The sequence below is a fragment of the Odocoileus virginianus genome, chromosome 13 (genome assembly GCF_023699985.2).
Source record: "Odocoileus virginianus isolate 20LAN1187 ecotype Illinois chromosome 13, Ovbor_1.2, whole genome shotgun sequence".
Classification (NCBI taxonomy): domain Eukaryota; kingdom Metazoa; phylum Chordata; class Mammalia; order Artiodactyla; family Cervidae; genus Odocoileus; species Odocoileus virginianus.
The window spans coordinates 13,021,885-13,044,005 of record NC_069686.1 but is presented as its reverse complement, the minus strand read 5'-3'; the positions used below and the strand labels follow the sequence as shown (position 1 = coordinate 13,044,005).

The following is a 22,121-nucleotide window of genomic DNA, read 5'->3' as shown; positions in this document are numbered from 1 at the left end:
GGGAAAGGTAGAGTTCAAACTGCTTCCCTTTTCATGTGCGCTTTTTCTCCACATCTAGGATCACTAGCTAATATCTATTAAGACAGTTCTCTTACAGCCAAAAACACTTTATTTTTTAGTTAATTATGTTTTTATTGCAGAAATAACTGAATGATAAAGTTTCTGTGTCGACAATTTTATTTTAAAAGATTTCTACATATAATTTCATAATACATATAATTTCATCTGCATAGTAAATAGGAATGTTTATAAACTATCTGGGCAGGATTAAGTAATCCATATCTAAGCAGTGTGTGTCCATCATTTTAAAATTCAGAGCTGGCTGTTGATTTTAAGTTAATTTTATTTTATTGAAGGCATTACTTGCAATAGTTTTTAAAAATTCAATTGTAGTTAGAAACTTAGAACCAAAACCAACAGTCCCTCGTCCTTCCCCTATCCTGATTCCGAAAGGCAAGCACTTTCCATTTTCTTTTTTTGTCTAATTTGGTAGGTACTTTGTCTAATTTTCCTCCATGTTACTGTACAGTAGGTGCATGTCAGTAGCCCTTGGTTATTCAGGGGTTTCCCATGTGACTAGAGTCCTTCCTGTGTGCCAGACACTGTCCTAAGAGAACCGTAACCATTTAACATACTTCTCCATCTTTGGCTACAAAGAATGTAATTAATGATTTCGGTATTGACCATTTGGTGATGTCCGTGTGTGAAGTCGTCTCTTGTGTTATTGCAAAAGGATATTTACTGTGACTAGTGCAATCTTTTGGCAGAATTCAGTTAACCTTTGCCCTGGTTCATTTTGTTCTCCAAGGCCAAACTTGCCTGTTACTCCAGGTATATCTTGACTTCCTACTTTTGCATAAACAAAAAAAAGCAGAGACATTACTCTGCCAACAAAGGCTATAGTTAAGGCTATAGTCTTCCCAGTGGTCACATATGGTTGTGAGAAGGCAGAATGCCAAAGAATTGATGCCTTCAAACTGTGGTGCTGGAGAAGACTCCTCAAAGTACCCTAGACAGCAAGAAGATTAAACCAGTCAATCTTAAGGGAGATCAACCCTGAATATTCACTGGAAGGACTGATGCTGAAGCTGAAGCTCCAGTGTTTTGGTCATCTGATGTGAACAGACAACTCTTTGGAAAAGTCCCTGATGCTGGGAAAGATTGAGGGCAGGAGAAGAGGGTGTCAGACGATGAGATGGCTGGATGGCATCACCGAGGCATGAACATGAACTTGTGCAAACTCCAGGAGACGGTGAGGGACAGGGAGGCCTGGCAACTTCCTTCTTGCAACAGGCAGGAACTATTATTGTCTGCCAGTTAAGGTGAGGAAACCAAGGCACAAAGAAATGTAAGTGCCCCGGGTCTCAGAAAGTGCCTATCTGATGATCAATCTGTAAATATTATCCACTCAGTATCCAATGATTACATCCTTTGTTATGTAGATGTTTAGCTTCCTGGAGTTAAGATTTCTTTCAACATCTAAGTGAACTTACATCCTACACAACTCTCTGAACAGCCACACCTTTGACAGGTCCCTTCCTGTCCTGGGGTTCTCTGCTTTGGCCCAGTGCTGATATTTGCCCTGGATTCTCTTGTCTGCTGCCGGCGTCCCCCTCCTGGGGCTGGTTTCCTGTCTCCTGCATCCCACATCTCCCTCTTTCCTCGTTTTCTCTCTCAGTTTGCAGGAACACATCTGCCAGTAGCTTCATCAGAAAGGATGTTAATACTTCTTTAACACTGAGAAAGTTGATTGGTTTTTTTTTTTTTTTTTTGAGGCTTTGCACAACTGAAATGTCTTTAATCTATTCTCCTACTCAATCATTGGCTTGCCTAACAATTGCAACATTTTCACTCAGAATTTTGAAGGACAGCTCTATTGTTTCCTAACTTCCAAAGTTGCCTTAGCAAAGCATAAATCATTCTTGTTCCTAATCCTTTGAATGGTACTTGATTTTCTCTCTTCTAGACGCTTCTCTCTATGCCTGGGGTTTGCCAATTTCACAAAAATCTTCTTTGGTCTGGGACTTTCCCTCATCATTGCTTGGTAAACCTTTTCCATGTGAAGGGTCATTTTCTTCAGCACAATATTCTTCTCATCTTTTTTTTCCCCCCTTAATAATTTCAACTTCATTATTTTTTCTGTCCTATTTGAATGGCACTCCAATTGGTTTGACATTGGACTTCTTATATTCATTTCCTTATTTTCCATTTCTTCTTTCCCATTGCTCATATTGACTTTTCTCCTCTTACTGTCCAGGAGTAATAATATTTTAAATTTACAAGCATTTTCCTGTCTGCTGCTCCTTTTCTAATATCATACTGTTCTTCTAACAGGGCTGCATTATGGTCTCTTCTCTTTTGAAGATATTAATTATAATTCCTTTGAAATTCTCTTCTGCTCCCTGAATTGCCTATTTCTTCTGAACTGCTTATCTCTGTGTTTGGTGGTTTCCTCAAATGCCTGATATCCCTGGTAGTCTACTTGCTCATGGGAGCCTATATTCACCACACACCCATGAATAGAGGTGGTGTCTATACATGGCTGATCTCATCACTGGTGAGCACATGGCCAATTGGTCCTGCCGTAGACCCCCACATGCCAGTGTAGGTACTCTAAACTCTTCCTCTGGATTTTCCAATCTCTTGCTCAGAAGTAGCATAAATACAGGTGTTGGAATTCTGAGAAAAGGGTATGTGGCTTCTCACCCTCGTGATGGAGACTTTCACTTCATTCTCTTACTTTCAAGGTGTGACTCACCTAACTTTTCTTTTACCGGTGTCCCCAAGTCTGGGGCTCGGTCTCTCTGGCAAATACTCGGGCTTCCTGCATAGACGAGGGGAAGAGTAGGTCTTGGGCTACAGGGGGAGGGGATGGAAATTTGGGGGATCAGTGTTTTCATCGTCCCTCACTCCCCTTCACCCCATTTTTGTGGTATCTGGTCCTTCCAGTGCCTGAGGTTTGACAGCTTCTAGGTGACTACTGGTTCGCATGTGTACCCCTTCCCTACTCATCCTGAAGGCATTTGGGTCAGACCGTCCTTTTCTTTGTTAATCTACAAATCTCTCTCCTTCCATGAAAACAGTGGAATTTGTGTCCATTTCTTACACTCCTTGTTATTTTGGGGGTGTTTTTTGAAAGGAGAAAGGGATGCAAGTGTCTTTCTCTGTCATCTTGAAACTGTAAGACAGCTTCATTGGGTTTGGATCTTGCTAATACTAAGTAAATCCTGAAAGTCTATCAAGCATGAAATAATTATACACTGTATTCTGGAAATCAGTGCTATAAACACAATGAAGATGCACTGAAATTTAGAGAGACTGTTGCCTGTGAAAATGTTGCTGTTTAGAACGAGCTGATGAATTGGAACAGTAAGAATAGGGATGGGATAATGTCAAAATAAGATAATTCAACTAGAAATTTAATTAGAAGATAAAATCCAATGCCATGTAACAGACTCAAGTTCAAAATCCGGAATCATTTTTAAGCTATCAGTTATCACCCATTGTATACTATGATGGAATATACTTTAAGGTCTTACACAGCCAACTACCCTGCCCCCTTCTTGGAAATCCAGCATTGAGCTCTTAAACTATTTGTATCATGGATATTTTTGAGAATTTAATAAAAACCATGGACCTTCTTCCCAGAAGTTATTCTATAACTTCATGGTGTTCAAAGGCCATGGAGCCCATCTCTAGGTCCTGACAATAAAGAATCCCTGAAGCGCAGCAGTCACATGAAGCACATTTACCTCTCTTGGCTGTGATACCTGAGTTACTGAAGCAGCACCTATCTCTTGACTGTGATTTAAAGCTGCCTGGTAAATGGTTTCTGAGGCTCGTCAGGCCTGAGATGTGTCCACCTGCTACTAAGTGTCCATTCGCCCCTCCCCCACCCCCATCCATCTTCTTTCTAGTCCTATCCATTCTGACCCACACTTGACACGCACTGGGGAGAAAAAGTCAACTGCCTGCTGAAGACAATATACTTTCAAAGGAAAACAAAGTGGCAGCAGGAAGTACATTTTAATGTGTTTCTCCTATGCTTAATTCTATTTTTATTTTCAAATAAGATGATATGTTTGCTGCTACTGATCCTGTAACTACCAATAATGGGTTTTATTGACCATTATTTTACTCTACCCTGTCACCTGTATTCCCTCACGGCCCATATCAGAAATGTAAAGCAGGGAATATCATATATCTAAGTAAAAAGATAACCACGGCATACAGAGTTAGCGTCCATGGCACCCTCTCCAGAAAAGCCTGTCACTACCCTCTGAGCAGGTCTCCTGTCACAGTCCTCTGTTGGGTTAAACGTATGCTGGGATAACCCTGCCCCCAGCCACTCGAGCATATGATCACTGGAACTCCAGAGGACCCAAACAGTAAAACTGAGATGAAGTGTTTCTTAAACTAGCCGGTGATTTCCTACCATTCAGTCAACATAAAATTCAAACCAGTGAGGATATGCCACCAGGTCAAAGCTGATCCTGTATGGTAGTCAGAGGAACAGAGGAACACAATGGCCAGAGAAAGACCGACAGTTGCTTTTTGACTCTGGGGCTTTGCGGGTGGCTCAGTGGCAAAGAGTCTGCCTGCAATGCAGGAGACCCGGGTTCGATCCCTGGGTCAGGAAGACCCCCTGGAGAAGGGAATGACAATCCACTCCAGGATTCTTGCCTGGAGAATTTCATGGACAGAAGAGCCTAGTGGGCTGCAGTTCATGGGGTCACAAAGAATCAGACACGACTGAGCGACTAACACCTGTGGCTCTGTAGAATCCAGAAGTATAAAAAACAACAGCCATAATGACATTAGATGGTGCTATAGAGGCTTCGCTCATTTAACGAAAATGTTCAGTTCTTAGTGGGCTTCCCTAGTAGCTCAGATGGTAAAGAATCCATCTGCAATGCAGGAGATCTGGGCTCGATCCTTGGATCAGGAAGATCCTCTGGAGAAGGGAATGGCTACCTACTCCAGTATTCTTGCCTGGAGAATTCTCCGTGGAAAAAGGAGGCTGGTGGGCCACAGTCCATGGGGTCGCAGAGTCAGACACAGCTGAGCAACCAACCCTGCTGCTGCTGCTGCTGCTAAGTCGCTGCAGTCGTGTCCGACTCTGTGCGACCCCATAGACAGCAGCCCACCAGGCTCCGCCGTCCCTGGGATTCTCCAGGCAAGAACACTGGAGTGGGTTGCCATTTTCTTCTCCAATGCATGAAAGTGAAAAGTGAAAGTGAAGTCACTCCATTGTGTCCTACTCTTAGTGACCTCAGGGACTGCAGCCCACCAGGCTCCTCCATCCATGGGATTCTCCAGGCAACAGTACTGGAGTGGGTGTCATTGCCTTCTCCAACCAACCCTAGTGTGTGTTAAGTAACTGATCTATCTGAGAAGAGAGGCTTGGGATAATACTGACAACAGATATCACTTCTGTAGCATTTCGTATGTGCCAGGCACTGTTCTAAACCCTCAAGTACCTTAACCCATCTAATCCTTACAAGTCTAATCTTTACAAGAATTCTCTGAAGGAGAAACTGTTCTGATCTCTCCCACTTTACAGATGAAGATCTCAAAGCACCAGACTACACCACTGGAATGAAACGGAGACAGGATTAGACTCTAGGTAGGCAACCTGACTCCGGAGTCTGTGTCCTCACACACTGTGCAACCCAGCCACTAAGGTGAGAGTGTGTGTGCAGTTGTGCAGCTTTTAAAGAGAATGTGATAACAGAATGATGGCAGGATATTAAGGAATCACTTGGAGTGTGCTTTAGTCCACCACGAAGGTTATTCTTTATCTTTGTTTCTGGCCACACCATGCAGCTTGGGGGATCTCAGGTCCCCAGTCAGGGACTGAACCTGAGCCAAAGGCAGTGAAAGCCCAGAATCCTAATCCCTAGGTCACCAGGGGACTTTCAACAGTGGATGTTTATTCTTGAATTGTAAGAGGTTAATACTGCAGAGCCACTGGACATCTTGAGCCAAACACAGCTCTGGTGCATCAAGATGTGGCTAATAATATATAGTGATTTAAAATGAGGTTTAGAAAGAAAAGAAAGATACAATGGTTTGTGTACAACAATCCAACTTTACAAAATGTCTTAATACATTCATAGAAAAAGACTGTCAGGACGTACCTCAAAATGTTACCAGTAGTCAGATCATACGTGACTTTAGATTTTTTCCTTTGTGCTGCAAATTTCCTTAAAGAATGTTTATTCATCAGAATATATATACATTACGTATGCCTAGGGCTTCCTTGATAGCTCAGTTAGCAAAGAATCTGCCTGCAATGCAGGAGACCCCAGTTCTATTCCTGGGTCAGGAAGATCCACTGGGGAAGGGATAGGCTACCCACTCCAGAATTTGTATGTGTAAGTCCTTTTCTGTTTTAGAAATAAGCCCATGTCTTATCAACCTGTCCTAGCTTGGAATAAAATAGTGACATCCTAAAAAGTGTCCGTTCATTCATTCATTGAGCAATGTTGATTCAACATGTACTCCTCTGCAGGCTAGAACAGAGCCTTGAAGAAGACGGGCATGTCTGGCCCTTGTCATGTGTATAGTCTGGTCACGCCACATGCCCACCAGAACAATGCCCCTTTTCTAGTGAGAAACTATTAATATCACAATACCCGTGGCAATCTGTGGAAGAAAGCAATGGAGAAAGTGGCTAGCCACTCCTGCGTTGTTTCTGGAGATGGTGCGTCGTGGTCTGCATGACCCTTGTCACCTATGCAGCCGCAGTGCGGGAATCTGAGAAGGTGATGCCAGAACTCCGCTGTGAGAGGTACTGAATGATGAGAAATTTGCCAAGTTCATCCTATTGATTCTGAGATCTGGCAGGTGATGGACTTAGAGGGAGGGAATCCAGTGATGTGCTGGAAATTCCTAATAGTCCCAGAAGGTCCTCGGCTCAACTGCTCCTCTATGGATGCTGGCGACGGGCACTGCCGTGGAGCCATCAGGGGACTGGCTGAGGCTGACAGAGAACGTGATGGGCTTCTGTAGAATCTTTCTTCTCCTCTTCATCTTTCTTTCTTCTGAACAAGGAGAGCAAAGAGGGCCGCTCAGACCATTCTGAGGCGTTCTGAAGAACATGGTTTCTCAAGGAAGTGCCTCCTCTAGAAGACTCTGCATGCCGAATCCCTAATTGTGTCATCATGTCTCAACTGATCTAAACATGACTTCATACCCTAAGTGTGATGTGAGCTTGAGGCTGAAAGGCAGCATTTAATTTCTTGTATTTCTTCATTTCTGGTATGCATTGTTGCAGGGGGCCCTGTCTGGGGCCTTTGTTTGGTACATAATTAAAATCAAATTTTCTGTAGCCAAAGAGTGCTCGTTTCATTGAGGGTTTCATTGTAAATTCCACATACAGAGTGCTCAGGTCTTCCAAAGAACACCCCAGACTGCAAGGCTGATGGCTGGTCCAGCTGTGCTAGGCCCTCCGTCACATGTGGTGTCTGTCCGTGAAACTTAGATCTCCTAACCAAGGACAGAAGGTTCTATGAGAATGGTGCCTCAATCACCCTCCCAATTCAGCTCACATCCCAGTTGAGTGGATCAGAATAATAAAAGAATTGTTAAGGCACATGTTTGGGCTTCACAGGTATTTGCAGCCAAGCCAGCATGCTTTTTTTTGGGACTCTATTTTTCGCTTCAAGATGGAATGGCCACCTTTCAATGTAAGAGCTTAACCTGCCTGCCAATACAAGAGATGTGGGTTTGATCCCTGTGTTGTGAAGATCTCCTAGATGAAGAAATGGCAGCCCATTCCAGTATTCCTGCCTGGAGAATTCCATGGACAGAGGAGTCTGGTAGGCCATTGTCCATGTGGTTGCAAAGAGTTGGACATGACTGAGCACACACATATTAACATGCAAATCCTGGGGGCAGGTTGATGGATACCAACCTATTCAATTTGCTCCAAAGCAATGGTTTTAAGCAGAGGACTTCCTCAAGCTTTCCGACGGAAATAGATTTCACTTGCTTACCAAGAGTGCTTATGAATAAATTTATACTTGATGCCATATCCTATCCTCTTTTTTAAAAAAGATCCTCTCTTTGCCAACAAGAGACAGTGAGTGATGAAAGCTCAGAGGGAGAATAACAGGTATTCACAACGCAATCTTCCATTGTGGGGAAAAAACCCTTACTTGAGAGATTCCCTGATGGCTCAGTGGTAAAGAATTCACCTGCCAATCCAGGAGACTTGGGTTCAATCCCTGGAATGTCCCACATGCTGCTAAACAACTAAGCCCATGCACCAAAATTATTGAGCCTGTACTCTGGAGCCTAGGAGCTGCAACTACTGAAGCCCGCGTGCCCTAGAACCCACGTTCTGCTCTACAAGAAAAGCCACTGCAATTAAAGCCCATGCACCACAACTGGAGAGTAGGCCCTGATCGCTGCAGCTAGAGAAAAGCCCACACAGCGATGCAGACCCAGCACAGCCAAAAAGTAGATACATAAAATTATTTAAAAAGAAACCCTGCTAGATAAACTATTGCATCTAGATTTAGATCCAGATTGCATCTAAATCTAGATCTACATTGGTGTTTACAGTAATGTTTGTCTGCCAATATTTGGATCTGCCAGGCTGAAGAAACGGCACTTCAGTCCTATTTTGAGGTCCAGAAACCAGAACCTGGCCAGTTGTTAGGGGACCACCGACCAACACCATGTTTACACGGCTCCTTTACCAAAGCATGTGATACAATGCAAACCAGTTGTAGTTTGTCTAGTTTCCATGGGAGTAGGATAGCTTGGGTTTTTTGTTTGTTTTTTATTGGATATAGTTTATTTACAATGTTGTGTTAGTTTCAGGTGTACAAGGTGTGGGACAGTTTTGATCAAATTTGCTTCTCTTCATTTTCAAGATGAATGTAGTCAAATATTGATTTGGCCTTAATTAAACACTGATTTAAGTCTGCAGTGATCCTTTGCTTATCAACTTCAGAGTTGGGAAGACCTTACAGTCTACACTTAAATACTTTTACAAGCAGAAGCTTCTTGAAGGCACTTATTATCAAACTGAAATATCTAAGTCATGTTTTGGACACAACTTCTCTCTGAATCTCAGTATCACAAATGCTTACTCATGTAAGACTCAGAATGGCCAGGCACCCCACGGACTATACAGTCCCTGGAATTCTCCAGGCCAGAATACTGGAGTGGGTAGCCTTTCCCTTCTCCAAGGGATCTTCCCAACCCAGGGGTCGAACCCAGGTCTCCCGCATTGCAGGTGAATTCTTTACCAGCTGAGCCACAAGGGAAGCCCAAGAATACTGGAGTGGGTAGCCTTTCCCTTCTCCAGGGATCTTTCCGAACCAAGAATCAAACTGGGGTCTCCTGTATTGCAGGTGGATTCTTTACCAACTGAGCTATCAGGGAAGCCTCTCAAAACTGGTACAAGCATATACGTTTGAGTAAATGTTTGTTGCGTGAATTTAAAAAATGAATTGACTTTAATAATTTTAGTTAGTTTTAACTACCTCCTTGACTTAATTTTAACCTACTTGTTATCCTAATTTTTAAAAAATTACCTATTTTGTAAAGTTAAAAACATATGAAAAATAGAATACTGTATTGAATACCCAAATACTCGTTACCTAACTTTACCAGGAAGCCACGTTCTGCTGCCTTGATTCATATATCCCTTCACATATTCTGTTTTGTTTATTTGCTAGACTATTTCAAAGCAAACCTCTGGCATCTGTCAATACTCTTCATTTCATTCTCAGGAAGTCATGATGTGGTCAAATAAAAATCAGTCAATGTATCTCTGCTCTCATATTTCGATAAAATGTATGAAAACAAATACAAATGGTAGAAAAAGAGTAAATAGCTAATAAGCCTTTAAAAGTTGAAGTTTTACTTCAATTTAGGTAATACAAAAGCAAAGCTACATGTATGTATATAGCAAGCATACTGTAATTCAAAAAAATACAAAAGGAAAAACATATTAGATGTTTAACGTTTTTGGCTTTCAATACTGAGAACATGCTTTATTATTTTTGAGGATAAAGACAGCCTGCTTTTTTGTGTTGAGAAATATAGTTTATATTTTATGATAAACTACAAGTGAATTGAATAGAACATGCGGTGTGTGAGCACAGAAAATGAAGCAGATCACCTGATAAACATCCATTGTGCAGAGAGACAGTCCTCTTCACGTGCCACAAAGAAGCCAGACTGGTGAATTTCGAGAATATGAGACCTCTTCAAAACTTACCCAAATTTTCACTAGTCATCACTGAGCTAACCTTGAACACGAGACTAGTGAAAACATTAAAACTTTATAAAGTCCCCAGCTTGACACCCGTAGGTGCCAAGTTTCATTCAGCCTCAAGAAACTGCCACTACTGAGTCATAAGCTGTGGGAAACAGAGGCTGTGATGAATGACCATGGCCCGCTGCTGGGTCTCCCTGACCTGCAGGATTTGGCTGGAGTCATAAAATACAGAGCGACAGATTAAGCAGTTTACCAACACCATAAAAATCTCAGGAATAAATTCACTTTAATAAAAAATCCTATATTGTAACCAGGCAACCGCAGCCCTGAAACCATACACATTTCCTTACAAGCCTGTGTCCACAGGCAAGAGCTTGCACTCCCCCCCAAATGCCAGCATGATTATGTTCATATACTTCTACAATTTACATGTCCTAAGAAAAATACTCAGCTCTGGCTGATGGTGCGGGAGAATTTATTTTCACTAGAAAGGGAATGACCAATAACTCATGAATGGCAGCGCTTAAAGTGAGTTATGGAGGTTACTCTCCTGTGTGAGGAAGTGGATTGGATTATCCCTCGGCCCAATTGTATGTTTGATTATTAGCACACCAGTTTCTTAATTATGTGCTGCTTTGCCTTTTTCCTTTTGTGAAATAAATGTGGATAAAGGGAGTGTCAGCTAGAAGCATAGAGTGCCTTACTGGAGCTCTGAGAGGTGGTCAGAGAGAATAAAAATAGAAACCTTCTAAAATGATTAAAAGCCAGGAGTCTTAAATGTAATTTAGACACAGTATTCAAACTGATTAGCTCCCTAGTTAATTTACAGCACCCAGTGCTGATATTCTGCAAAAACATAAAAGAATCACTCCTTTCCTCAATTAAAAATGTGCTTTCTTTGAAGGTACACCAGAAATCAAGGTATACCTACATGACAAAGAATTGGTTTTTCTAATATGCAGATTTTATTGTATTATTAGGATAATGTTGCCATTTATTTTCAAGTAAATATAACTAGTTATTACTTATATTGATAAGGAAATACAATGTAAAAATGATGTTTGATGATTACAAATGCAATTATTGTTTGTTACTTTGTTGTTGGTGGTTATAGAATAAAACCATAGATCTCTTTGTACCTTACAATATTACAATCTACAAAGAAATTAGATTTCTGTTGAGGTTAGGAGTCTGGTTATAGAGCAAAAATATTTTATTTGAAAATTCAACTGGTTCTGTCCTTCTTTGGGTTAAGGGGGAAAGGAATTCTAATTGCGTTTCTAAGATCTCCCTGCAGAAACTGTCTACCTCAAAAATCAAGGACTTCCCTGAAAACGGCAGAGGACAGCACATTATCCTCAAGCTAGTGAACAGGATGGATTTTTCTTCCTAAACGTCCCTTCTGCTCTCTAGTTTGAATTATCAATAAAACGACTTGGCTTATCTCTGAAAATAACCTTGTTGACAATCCAAATACGGACTTAAACGCACTACCTCCACATTTAAGATTTAAGAAGCCACCGTAAACGTCAGGAGGTGTCAGTGTGTTTGCTGTGATACTTGGTTATTATTAGTGTTTAACTGCATTTCCCCACCAGCACCAAGCCACCAGTGCCGCCATCAATTTTAATGTGATCATGTGCTCGTCTCTTTTCATATCCAGTGAATTCTGCAAGATCATAATATTCTATATGAACCCTAGCTGAACCTTAGTGTGATATGGAGAAAGAACAAGATTTCTAGCAACGATAGTTGTTCATCATTTTATAGTTTTTTGAAAAAACTGGACACTGAGCAGCATAGTTCCCTGAATAATATTACCCTAAACTAAATCCACTCATTCAATGAATCTTTATTGAGCCCTACAGGATACAGGGCATGGCCCAAAGTGCTAATGAGTACATTTATGGGATAGTAAAGAATACTGACTCTTAAGGAAACCTTTTTTTTCCCCCTGGAAAATCTGTCAGAGCTCATACATCATTTATAAAACCTTAAAATGTCTCTGCAACCTTGACATCACCACATGCCTTTTTATTTTACAGAATACAAACAAAAGCGTGGTCGGTTCCTTTATCTGGTCTACACTGTACATATAAGAAATGAGCTTATTATCTTTCATTATGTATGTGCTTGATGGAATATTTATTCTACAAGCTTCTATAAATAAAGAGAATTTGTATAATTATTCTTGATCTATCAGCAGGTTTTTGTTCCCTGTTTTAACTGCAAATAGTAACTGGCACTCTATACTGCATTTATCGGAGGAATTAAAAATATTTGATAATTTTTAACTACCTTAATTTCTCTTTAGGAGCAAAGTATAAGACTGACACTTTCATTTTAATATTTGGAATTCTACACCAGAGGCTTGTAATAAATTAATAAGTCATTAACAGGGTTCCCCGTGAACTAAATTTCCACCATTATACATCAAACTGCCTATTCGACAATGCAGTTTGTTCTTTTTCTTTTCAATTTCTAAAGGGACAAGACCTTTTTGTTACCTAGACATGAGCTTGAATACTTCTGCAAAACACAATTCTGAATCAAGCTATTTTCTGGGCTTGAAATGATTGTAGAGTTAAAGGTTAGGAAGCTGATTCTGACGTGTGATTTGCTTGCCCTGTTGTACTTCGTGTCATGGTTTGCTCACCAGTGGCACACAAATATGCATCTTCCCATTCCTCGAGACAATGGGCTTGGAAAAATACACACCCACAGAAAGACACGGGAGACGCCAGGACTATTTGCACTAACAGCTCGGCAGGCAAGGAGACAGCCCTAATACAGGTCTGTCCTGATCAGAGGGTTCTTTTCAGACACACTGGCCTTGCTGATGTTTCTTTTAAGAAAAGAGTGTGGGGTGCGTGTCTCAGTATTCCTTGTCTTAGAAGAAAAGAAGCGTTTTCAGGAAATGTTGGCAAGATCAACACCATCCACCCCCTTTCTTTCCAGGCAACTGGCTGGGAAACTTGGCCTTGGAGCGCCATCTAGAGGAAAATTCGGCGCACATGCGCCCTGCTCTCTCGCCTTTGTAACTCGGCTGAATGAATCCAGGGGTTAATTAGAACTTTTCTTCCATATTAATAGAGAATTTTAGTTCTAATTCAACACGTGGAAGTGGAATATAAGATAACTAGAATGGAAATAAAATCACTGATGAGAGCAAAACAGTGAAAGACCTAACAGTCTTCAGGAGTACCTGAAGCCTGAAGCTGTATGGGTCACTCATGGAAATAAGGAGGTTATCATTTTGCCTCCTTTGCCTACTAAGGTCGTATTCCAGAAGTTAGAATTGATGAGCGAATTACGCTCATTTTTTTTGTCCCTAATCAAGTAATCTCTGTTATCTTAATATTTACTTTCTTAGTGAAAACATTCTGATTAACCAGTCTGACTATGGTCAAGTGGGAGAGGAGAATGCTTATGTTACCAACAAAGCTGACATTTTCAACTTACTGTAACCCTTAGTTCGGAAACATTTAAAGAACAGAAAATAATATCTTTTCCAAATGTGGCTATTCCATGCAGGGCAAAGGAGAAAAAAATAACATTCACCAAGGTATTCTTTCCAAAGTCATGCTTTTATTTTTCAACCTCTAGCCCCTTCTCCCCCTGGCCAAGAGAATTTTAAGAGTAAATTCTTCTCTTTCTGAGCTAGCATTAATACAAAAACAAAACCCAGACTTTCTCAAACAGTGCTACTCTTCAAGGTTGCTGAGCAGACTTGCAAAAACAACTCTACCCTTGACATATTTAGGCAGAATGAGTATCTCCATAGTGGTAACATTCTGAGAGCTCTGCTTTCTTCAGTTTCTTGAAAAGGATCATGATTGTCCATATTGTGGAAAAATTTACTAAAGAAAACTGGGTATGAATTCCCTTTTCTCCTAAATGTCCACTTGACCATGCAGTTCTTACCAGTTTCCTCTATCCCAACTCTTTTAGTTCAGTTCAGTTCAGTCGCTCAGTCATGTCTGACTCTTTGTGACTCCGTGGCCTGTAGCATGCTGGGCTTCCCTGTCTATCAACTACTCCTGGAGCTTACTCAAACTCATGTCCATAGAGTCGGTGATGCCATCCAACCTTCTCATCCTCTGTTGTCCCCTTCTCCTCCTGTCTTCAATCTTTCCCAGCATCAGGGTCTTTTCCAATGAGTCAGTTCTTCACATGAGGTGGCCAAAGTATTGGAGTTTCAGCTTCAGCATCAGTCCTTCCAATGAATATTCAGGACTGATTTCCTTTAGGATGGACTATTTTAGGGCTTATTGTATAATCTGTTTCTGTTTATGACATGTTTAATCCCTCGCTGAACAAGTTTCCTACTTGGAGAAGGGAATGGCTTTCCACTCCATGGAAGAGCCTGTTGGACTACAATCCATGGGGATATAAAGAGTTGGACAAGACAAGCGACTAATACTTCACACAATTCAGTCCTTCATTGAACAAGGTTCCTGCTTACTTATCTTGGTGATTCACCATAAATTCATAGGTTTTCCAAAATAATAGGTCAATAATTTCTTTATTGGATATCCTCTGTGAGCCATATACATGAACTCTGGACACAAAAAATTATTATTTGTCTATGAGATCTGATTTGGAAAAGTAAAATGAGAGGCTTTTTTTTTTTCATGAAACATTGGTTCTTAAACATTTAAGGGCCATAGCTCAAAGCTTCTTCCTTCCTCATTTGACTGGCTGCCTGCTTTCATGGTGTATGTTACAGTGAGATGTCCAGTTTTTCCAGGTTATTTTTCTTGCTCCTTAAGCAGTTGTGGACACCCTTCTCCCCCCGGCAAAAAAACAAGTCCTTGAGTGTAAAAGTGAAGACATTTTGGTCCCACCTTTTTATGCTATATGTGTATTTCAGTTCAAATCAATCCAACACAAATTTGTTGAAAGCTTACCAAGTACAGGATTGAGTAGAGGGTGCTGGTGACATGCTCAACAGATAGATGTTGAGCAAATAAATGAAGGTTATTGCAAGAACAAGAAATGATCACTTTAGCCTCAAGCTGCTTACTTTGTAGGAGAATGAGAGATCTTGAGCTTCAGATGCACAGCAGAAAAGAAAGATGTGTGTGCAAGACACAGTGCAGAGAAATAAGTAATTACTGACGATTACTGATGATCATTGAAATTATTGATGATTATTGAAAAGGAAAGACTTCATGGGAAAGTCAGCATTAGATCAATGTATTTTAAAGAACGAGCAAAATTTTAGTAGGCAGAGAAGAGCACAGAGCACTTCATGAGGAAGGAGCAGAAATCTCCCTTCACATGGACCAAAGGAAAATGTTTGTCATTGGGCGCTCCCTCTTTCGGATTTAAATTTTAATCTGGGTGCAAAGATGTAAGGTGTTTAGATTTACATTATGAGACTCTTAAACTCATCTTCTCTTTTTCTGTGTGGCAGGTATGCTTACATACACACATATGGACACACATGTATGTACATATCACCTTGAGGCTAAAGAAACCAATATATTTAAGCCAGAAACCATTTTAATTGATAATAGCTTGACAGTGTGAGTAGAAATAAGACCAAATGAGCCTTATTTCTTGCCAGAAAATGGAGATGAAGACAGGATTCTATTTTAGTCTTTGCCACAAACATTTGCTTTTAGATTAAATTCCAAGGCTTACCTCTGGCCAGCTGCCCCAGTTGTTTCTATAAAACAGACTGGCCACGTTTACTAGGTTACAGTGCCTGGAGCAGAGCTTTGAAGCCTGGTGTGCCCTAAACCCTGAGAACATACACTCCTACTTCTTCCTTCCCAGGGCCTCCCTGGACCTTCTCCAGATAAGCATCTCTCAGGATTCCCATGTCGCTGTGGGTAATGTTCACACATCCCTTCTTTGGCTTTCCACCAGCCTATGAGGTCTTATCCAGCAGATCTCTTTTAGTCATTCATCCCCACATTCTCTGCAAAAAAGGTGGCTTTGAAAACCCAAGCATTTCTTTTGTTTATAAAAACCCAGTTTCCCAAGATAAAACATTAAAAAGAGACTCAAGCAATCATTCAAAGACTATACCTGCTCCAAGGTGTCAGTGATTTTACAGCCTTAAAGCTCAGAGGTCGTTGTGAAATATACACTCCCATCACCAGGGTAGGTAAGTTCCAACATGAAGTTAATCACAGGGCAGTTTGTCAGAGAAATGGGAATGTGAAGGGGAAGTCAGTAGGTCCTCACAAGTGACAGGTGACCTTCCACTGTCACCGAACACACTTACAGTCAACATGGCGAACATCAGCTGGCACACGTTGAAGGCGTGTCTCCAGTTGTGGTACAAAACCATTCGGTAATTCTTCCTTACTGTCAGAAGCCACCTACACAGTGTCTGAAATGGGAAGGGAAAGTTTACATTAGGCAGCTGCATGTGTCTCCAGTGGGCCATGATCAAAATGATACCTTATGTCTGAGGAACCCTCAACATTAAGGTCCTTCCACAAACATCTCACATGATTCCCACAGTAATCCCACCAGGTATGCAGGGAAAGTATGATCACCCCCGATTTATATTTGGGAAACCCAAGGCTCAAAGTGGCTACCACGTTGTTCTTGGGTGCACTCCTGGGATCCCCATGACCGAACATCTTACCTCATAGTCAATCTTGAATTTCTGTACCATCCCCAGCTCCATGAACATCCGAAGAGCAGCCGTGATCATAGCGTCAACGTCGAGAGAAAAGTCATCAAAGTGTATGTCGTCGATGGCAAGTTCTGACACCAGGGGGATGTTGGCTGCCTACAAAAGCACCAGATATAAGTCAAGCCAAGTTCACCAGCTTTTCCAAGCCCTTCATCCTTCTCTCCTCTCCTGCTTATCAGACATGCCACATAAATCAGACCTGACCTGCACTTACACTCTGATACAGCTAAACTCTGAGCTAGAAATGTCTTTTGTTTCTGAACTGCTCATGCCCCAAGCAAACGAAGAGGAGGGGAGGGGAGAAGGGAGAGGGAAGCTAATCTGGAGAAAAAATACACACACTGGATCTAGTCTGCTGAATTTAGAATACAAAGCTGTCTAGTTTACTGAAACTGCAGTCAGACAGTATATTCAGATGCATATTACAGAGCACCGAATGCAAAAAACATCCAGGCAGCCAGCAGCTGTGAATTTTAATTGCTGCTATTTGGGAGAAGGACAGGGGAATACACACTCTGCCGTCTTTCTTGCAGCCTTATATCCTGTCGCTGTGCGCTTGCTCTTTGTTACACATGCATTCTGTATATTCAGAAAGATGGAAGGGATTAGACAACACGTCTCTAGTGCAAAATGTATTTCTTCATAGGATAGAGATGTTTGGAGGGTTAATGAGGGCATATGTTTCATTGAAGGAATAAATTTGCAATATAGTTTAGTGTCATTCTATAAAAGCATCACAGACGTCGTTATAATACTGGTCGTACAGATTCAGTGTTTTCAAAACACTCATGTTAGGCAGCTGTCAATCTGTTGCCCTACTCAAATTTAAAGGCAAGAAAACTTCTTTGGGAATGTTTTTCTTCTTTCTAGTTTCACTGGGTTTACCATATTCTTTGGGCCACGCTTGGTAAGGGAATCATTGCTATATCTTCGGATTATCAGGGACCATTCTGTATTCAGAGTCCTAGTCTATTCACTGGGTGTAAATTATCCAAGGAGTAATTTATGCTCTGGGACCACTTAGACTGAGCAGTAAAATTCAGTTCTCCTCCCTGTAAGCATCCCAGAAACCACTGAATCAACCCTTCCTTCCCAGCCCCATTCTCCTCCGCAGAAACACACATCTCTAGGTTAAAATCCAAGCACTGGTTATTCACCACAACGTGGAAGAACAATGAACAACTACATAGAGACTCTCTGCCTGCTATTCTGCGGCTTAATTTTGTTAAAAATTAATCAGCTTGGGGGCTTCTCTGGTGGCTCAGTGGTGGAGAGTCTGCCTGCCAATGCAGGAGACACACAGGCTGGATCCCTGACCCAGGAGGATCCCACATGCCGTAGAGCAAGTAAGTCCGTGAGCTGCAGCTATTGAACCTGTGCTCTAGAGTCTGGGAACCACAGCTGCTGAAGCAGATGCACCCTAGAGCCCATGCTCTGCAGCAAGGCAAGCCACTGCAATGAGAAGCCTGCCCACGACAGGGGAAAGCCTGCGCACAGCAAGGAAGACCCAGTACAGCCAAAAATGAACACACAAATACAGTTTAAAAGTAGTAGCTCAAAAAAATTAGTCGGCTTATCTTTCAGTGAATCACTTTACTATAGTAACATATTTGTAGAATCTAACTCCTTGGAATGAAAAAGGTAAGGTTTCTGAAATTCTAACACGGCGGTGGTGGAAACGGTCTTTGTGTGGAGGTGTCCTTGTTTGGAGTTCCTGGACTCATGTTAAGCACTTTATTATCTGGTTGTGTGTGTTTTTTTTTTTTTTTTTTGCTTTAGAAATAATTTAAAATCAAAGTTATACATGCACATAGTTTTAAGAGTGAGTTAGATCTGCAAGGTTAGTGACACACACTAGCAGAATTCTTTGAGTGCCAAAACTTTCCCTTACTTCGAGGAAACCACTTTCAAATCATATATATATGTGTGTGTGTGTGTGTGTGTGTGTGTGTGTGTGTGTGTATTTGGCTAAGGAAGGTGCTTTTGATTTTATTTTTAAATGATTTTCTGTTTTAAGCATTATCTATTAGCTTCCTCCCTGTTGAAGATGAAGATGAAGCTGTCTTATTCTGTATCTATCAACTTTTGCTACCTCATATACCATCCTTTTTCATTCCTCAGTATAATAATATAGTAACTTTTTTTGGAGAAATATTCAGGATTTATAGTGTAATGACTCTGTAAAAGAAATTCACAGCTAAGTCATGCAATTTACTATGATTACTTTTCCTTGATGGAATTTTGTATCCTCACAGTTAAGAACTGTCTTCTTTAATGTGAACTTAGTTTTTTCCACCCTGATCACTAATTCAACCTCTTAACTCTCCACTAATTAACTAAATCTCATCTGAAAATGTTCAGATGCTTTGGGTATTCCAACAGTTTTATGAAGAAATCTCCATTGGAACTTTCTGAACTATAATCGGGACTTGCAGTCTTCTCTGCCTCGTATATAGCTTTCATCCTAGACATTTCTTCACCATAATTATGGGGGTGTCTTCATCTCTCTTTTATTTCTATATCCCACATCTTTCTCTTTCCTGGCTCTCTTCTTATTTTGGTGAGACACATCTTACAATAGCTTCCCAAGAAAAGATGCATGTGCTAGGTAAATTTATGAGAGCTTGCATGTCTGGTATGTTTTCATATTATTGTCACACTTGATTGAAGGTTTGTCTGTATATCAGTTTCTAGGTTGGAAGTCATGCCAGTAGAATGTTGAGGGCATTCTCTTTTAGTTTTAGATCTACTCTGGAGAAGTCAGAAGCTATTGTGAACCCATTGCCTTTGGAAATGATTCCTTCTCCCTCTCTGTTTTTGTGGGATCTTCTTTTTGCTTCTAGAGTTCTGAAATGTCATGAAAAGGTGCTGAGGTGTGAGCTTATTTTCATTTATAACCCTAGGTACTCTGTGTGTCTTTTAATCTGGAAAACCATGAACTGCAATTCTAAAAAAAATGGAAAATGCACCCATCTGTTAGTTTTCTGGAATTCCCTTTATCTGAACTTTGGGCTGTTTTTTTCTTTTTTCCTTTCCCTCCTGTCCTGTATTTCATATTATTTCTTTTTGCTCTTTCTAGGAAATATAACCTCTCCTTAATATTTTAATACTATAGCTTTCATTTCTAAGAGTTTTCTTTTTGTCTGGGTTTTTTTAAAATTATTTTTTAATAGCACCTTAATTTTGTTTCATGGATACAATATCTTCTCTTACCACTCTGAGGATGTCAATAATTCTACTTGACATTTTCTTCTCCCTTCAGAGTTTATGTCACTCTCTTCATTTTGTTTTAGCCTCTCTCTTTTTTTATTGTGGTTAAAAAAAAACATACATTGTTGTTGTTTGATTCCCAAGTCCTGTCTGATTCTTTGTGACCCCATGGACTGTAGCCTGCCAGGCTCCTCTGTCCATGGAATTTCCCAGGCAGGAACACTGGAGTGGATTGCCATTCCCTTCTCCAGGGGATCTTCCTGACCCAGGGATAGAACCTGTGTCTCTTATGTCTCTTGCATTGGCAGGAGGATTCTTTACCATCAAGCCACGGGAGCTTCCCTTAAAAAAATATGGCATAAATTTATCCTCTAAAATTTTTAAAAGTGCACAGCATTATTTACTATATTTACATTATTGTACAACAGATGTCTAGAACTTTTTCATCTGGCAAGACTGAAACTGTACTCAATGAACAACTTTCCATCCACCACTGCCCCCCCCATGCTCCAGGAAACAATCATTTTTATTTCTCTCTATGAGTTTGACTTCTTTAGAAACCTCAGATATGGTATCATGCAATACTTGTCCTTTTCTGATTGGCTTACTTCACTCAGCAAAATGTCTTCAGGGGTCATCCACAAGGTACCATAGAAAAGTATTTCCTTCTTTTTTAAAGCTGAATAATATTCCATTCTAGGTATTCAGCACAATGGTAAATACATTCTTAATCCACTCATGGTTGATAGTTTAGTCTCTCAGTCAATTTATCCTTCCTTAAGTCATTTTAACATAGTCAAGGCTTTAGAGGTAATACTTTGCCCAGCTGTGTGGTGATCTTCAGTTTTCTGTCCCTGTTTAAAAGCAGAGCCCTGAGAGCTCCTTCTATCAGAGCTTCTGGGGGCTTCTCTGGACAGGGATCTGACTGACCCCTTTCCTTGGGAAAGCCATCAAATGTCTGTATCTTTGGGTCTTTGCACTTTAGATACTCAGCTTCCCCAGAGAAGAATCTTCTGGTATTACAGGAACAGGAATTGGAGAAGAAGCTCAGCACTGGTCTATAACTTCATTCAATCCTCTTGTTTTCAGCCTGTATTCCTACCCTCAAGCTCTGCACTTGTTTAACCCCATCCCAGAGACCTGCTGTTATACCCTCTTCAGAGGATAAGCCTCTAGTCGTTATAGAGTGGAGGGTGGGATAAAGAATCTGGAGATCAAACTGCTTCTTAGATTCTGTTTCTTGTTTGTAGCCTTCCCTTCATCTCTATTTCCAAACGTACTCACTTAGCCAGTTCCTGAGCTGTTTGATGGAGAGGGGTCTGTGGTATAAACCTGTTTACCTTTCAGCTTTTCCCACCGATAGTTTATTTTGTCTTTCTTGGGTTTGCAGAATTACTTAGTATTTATCTGTCTCTTTTCTAGCTTCAAAAGTTTATCATTGTTAAGTCCTTGCCCAATTTCTATATCTTTGAGAATACATGCCCTTAAAAATGTCCTTTTGTTGTTATTGTAGTTGGGCTTGAACAAAAGAAAATGAGTGTATTCACTCTACCATCTTTATCTAGTAATCACTGAAATGATCTTTATTAAATAGGGCCTTAATGGTCAGCTTGGAGAGCTCACAGGTAAGCCAGCCTTTGGACGAAATCCCTTTGTACCTATGCGCACGAGGCTGGCTGTAACCATGTAGACCTCTCTCTCTGCTTCTGTGCCCTGGCATGTTCACTTGTGTCATCCTGACCTCACTCACTAGGCTGTAACGATCTCAGAGACAGATGGCATGTTTCTTTCCCTTAGAGAAGCTCCAGAATGACGGTCTACTTCCATCACACATTTCAGGGCTTTGCATACAGAGAATGCCACGTACTTAGAATGTTCTGTGTTTGTTATAATCTGTTCAAATTCAAACACAGCTGGAAACCCACTTCCCAAGAGGGCAGAAGCCCTGTCCCAGAACACGCAGGCCTTTCTGGTGTTTGGTTCTGCGCTGGCCCAGGAAGATAACCCTCTTAC

At 40.9% G+C, this 22,121-nt stretch overlaps 1 protein-coding gene across 1 annotated transcript in view; it reads right to left on the bottom strand.

Annotated features, from left to right (window-relative positions):
- PDE11A (phosphodiesterase 11A) overlaps positions 1 to 22,121 on the bottom strand; it is a 402,070-nt gene that overhangs the window by 79,214 nt on the left and 300,735 nt on the right. Inside the window, exons 11-12 of the mRNA XM_020908326.2 lie at positions 16,848 to 16,994; positions 16,479 to 16,586 (exon numbers count right to left, since the gene is read on the bottom strand). Of these exons, the coding sequence (XP_020763985.2) occupies positions 16,479 to 16,586; positions 16,848 to 16,994 (255 nt within the window). The remainder of the gene's footprint in view (positions 1 to 16,478; positions 16,587 to 16,847; positions 16,995 to 22,121) is intronic.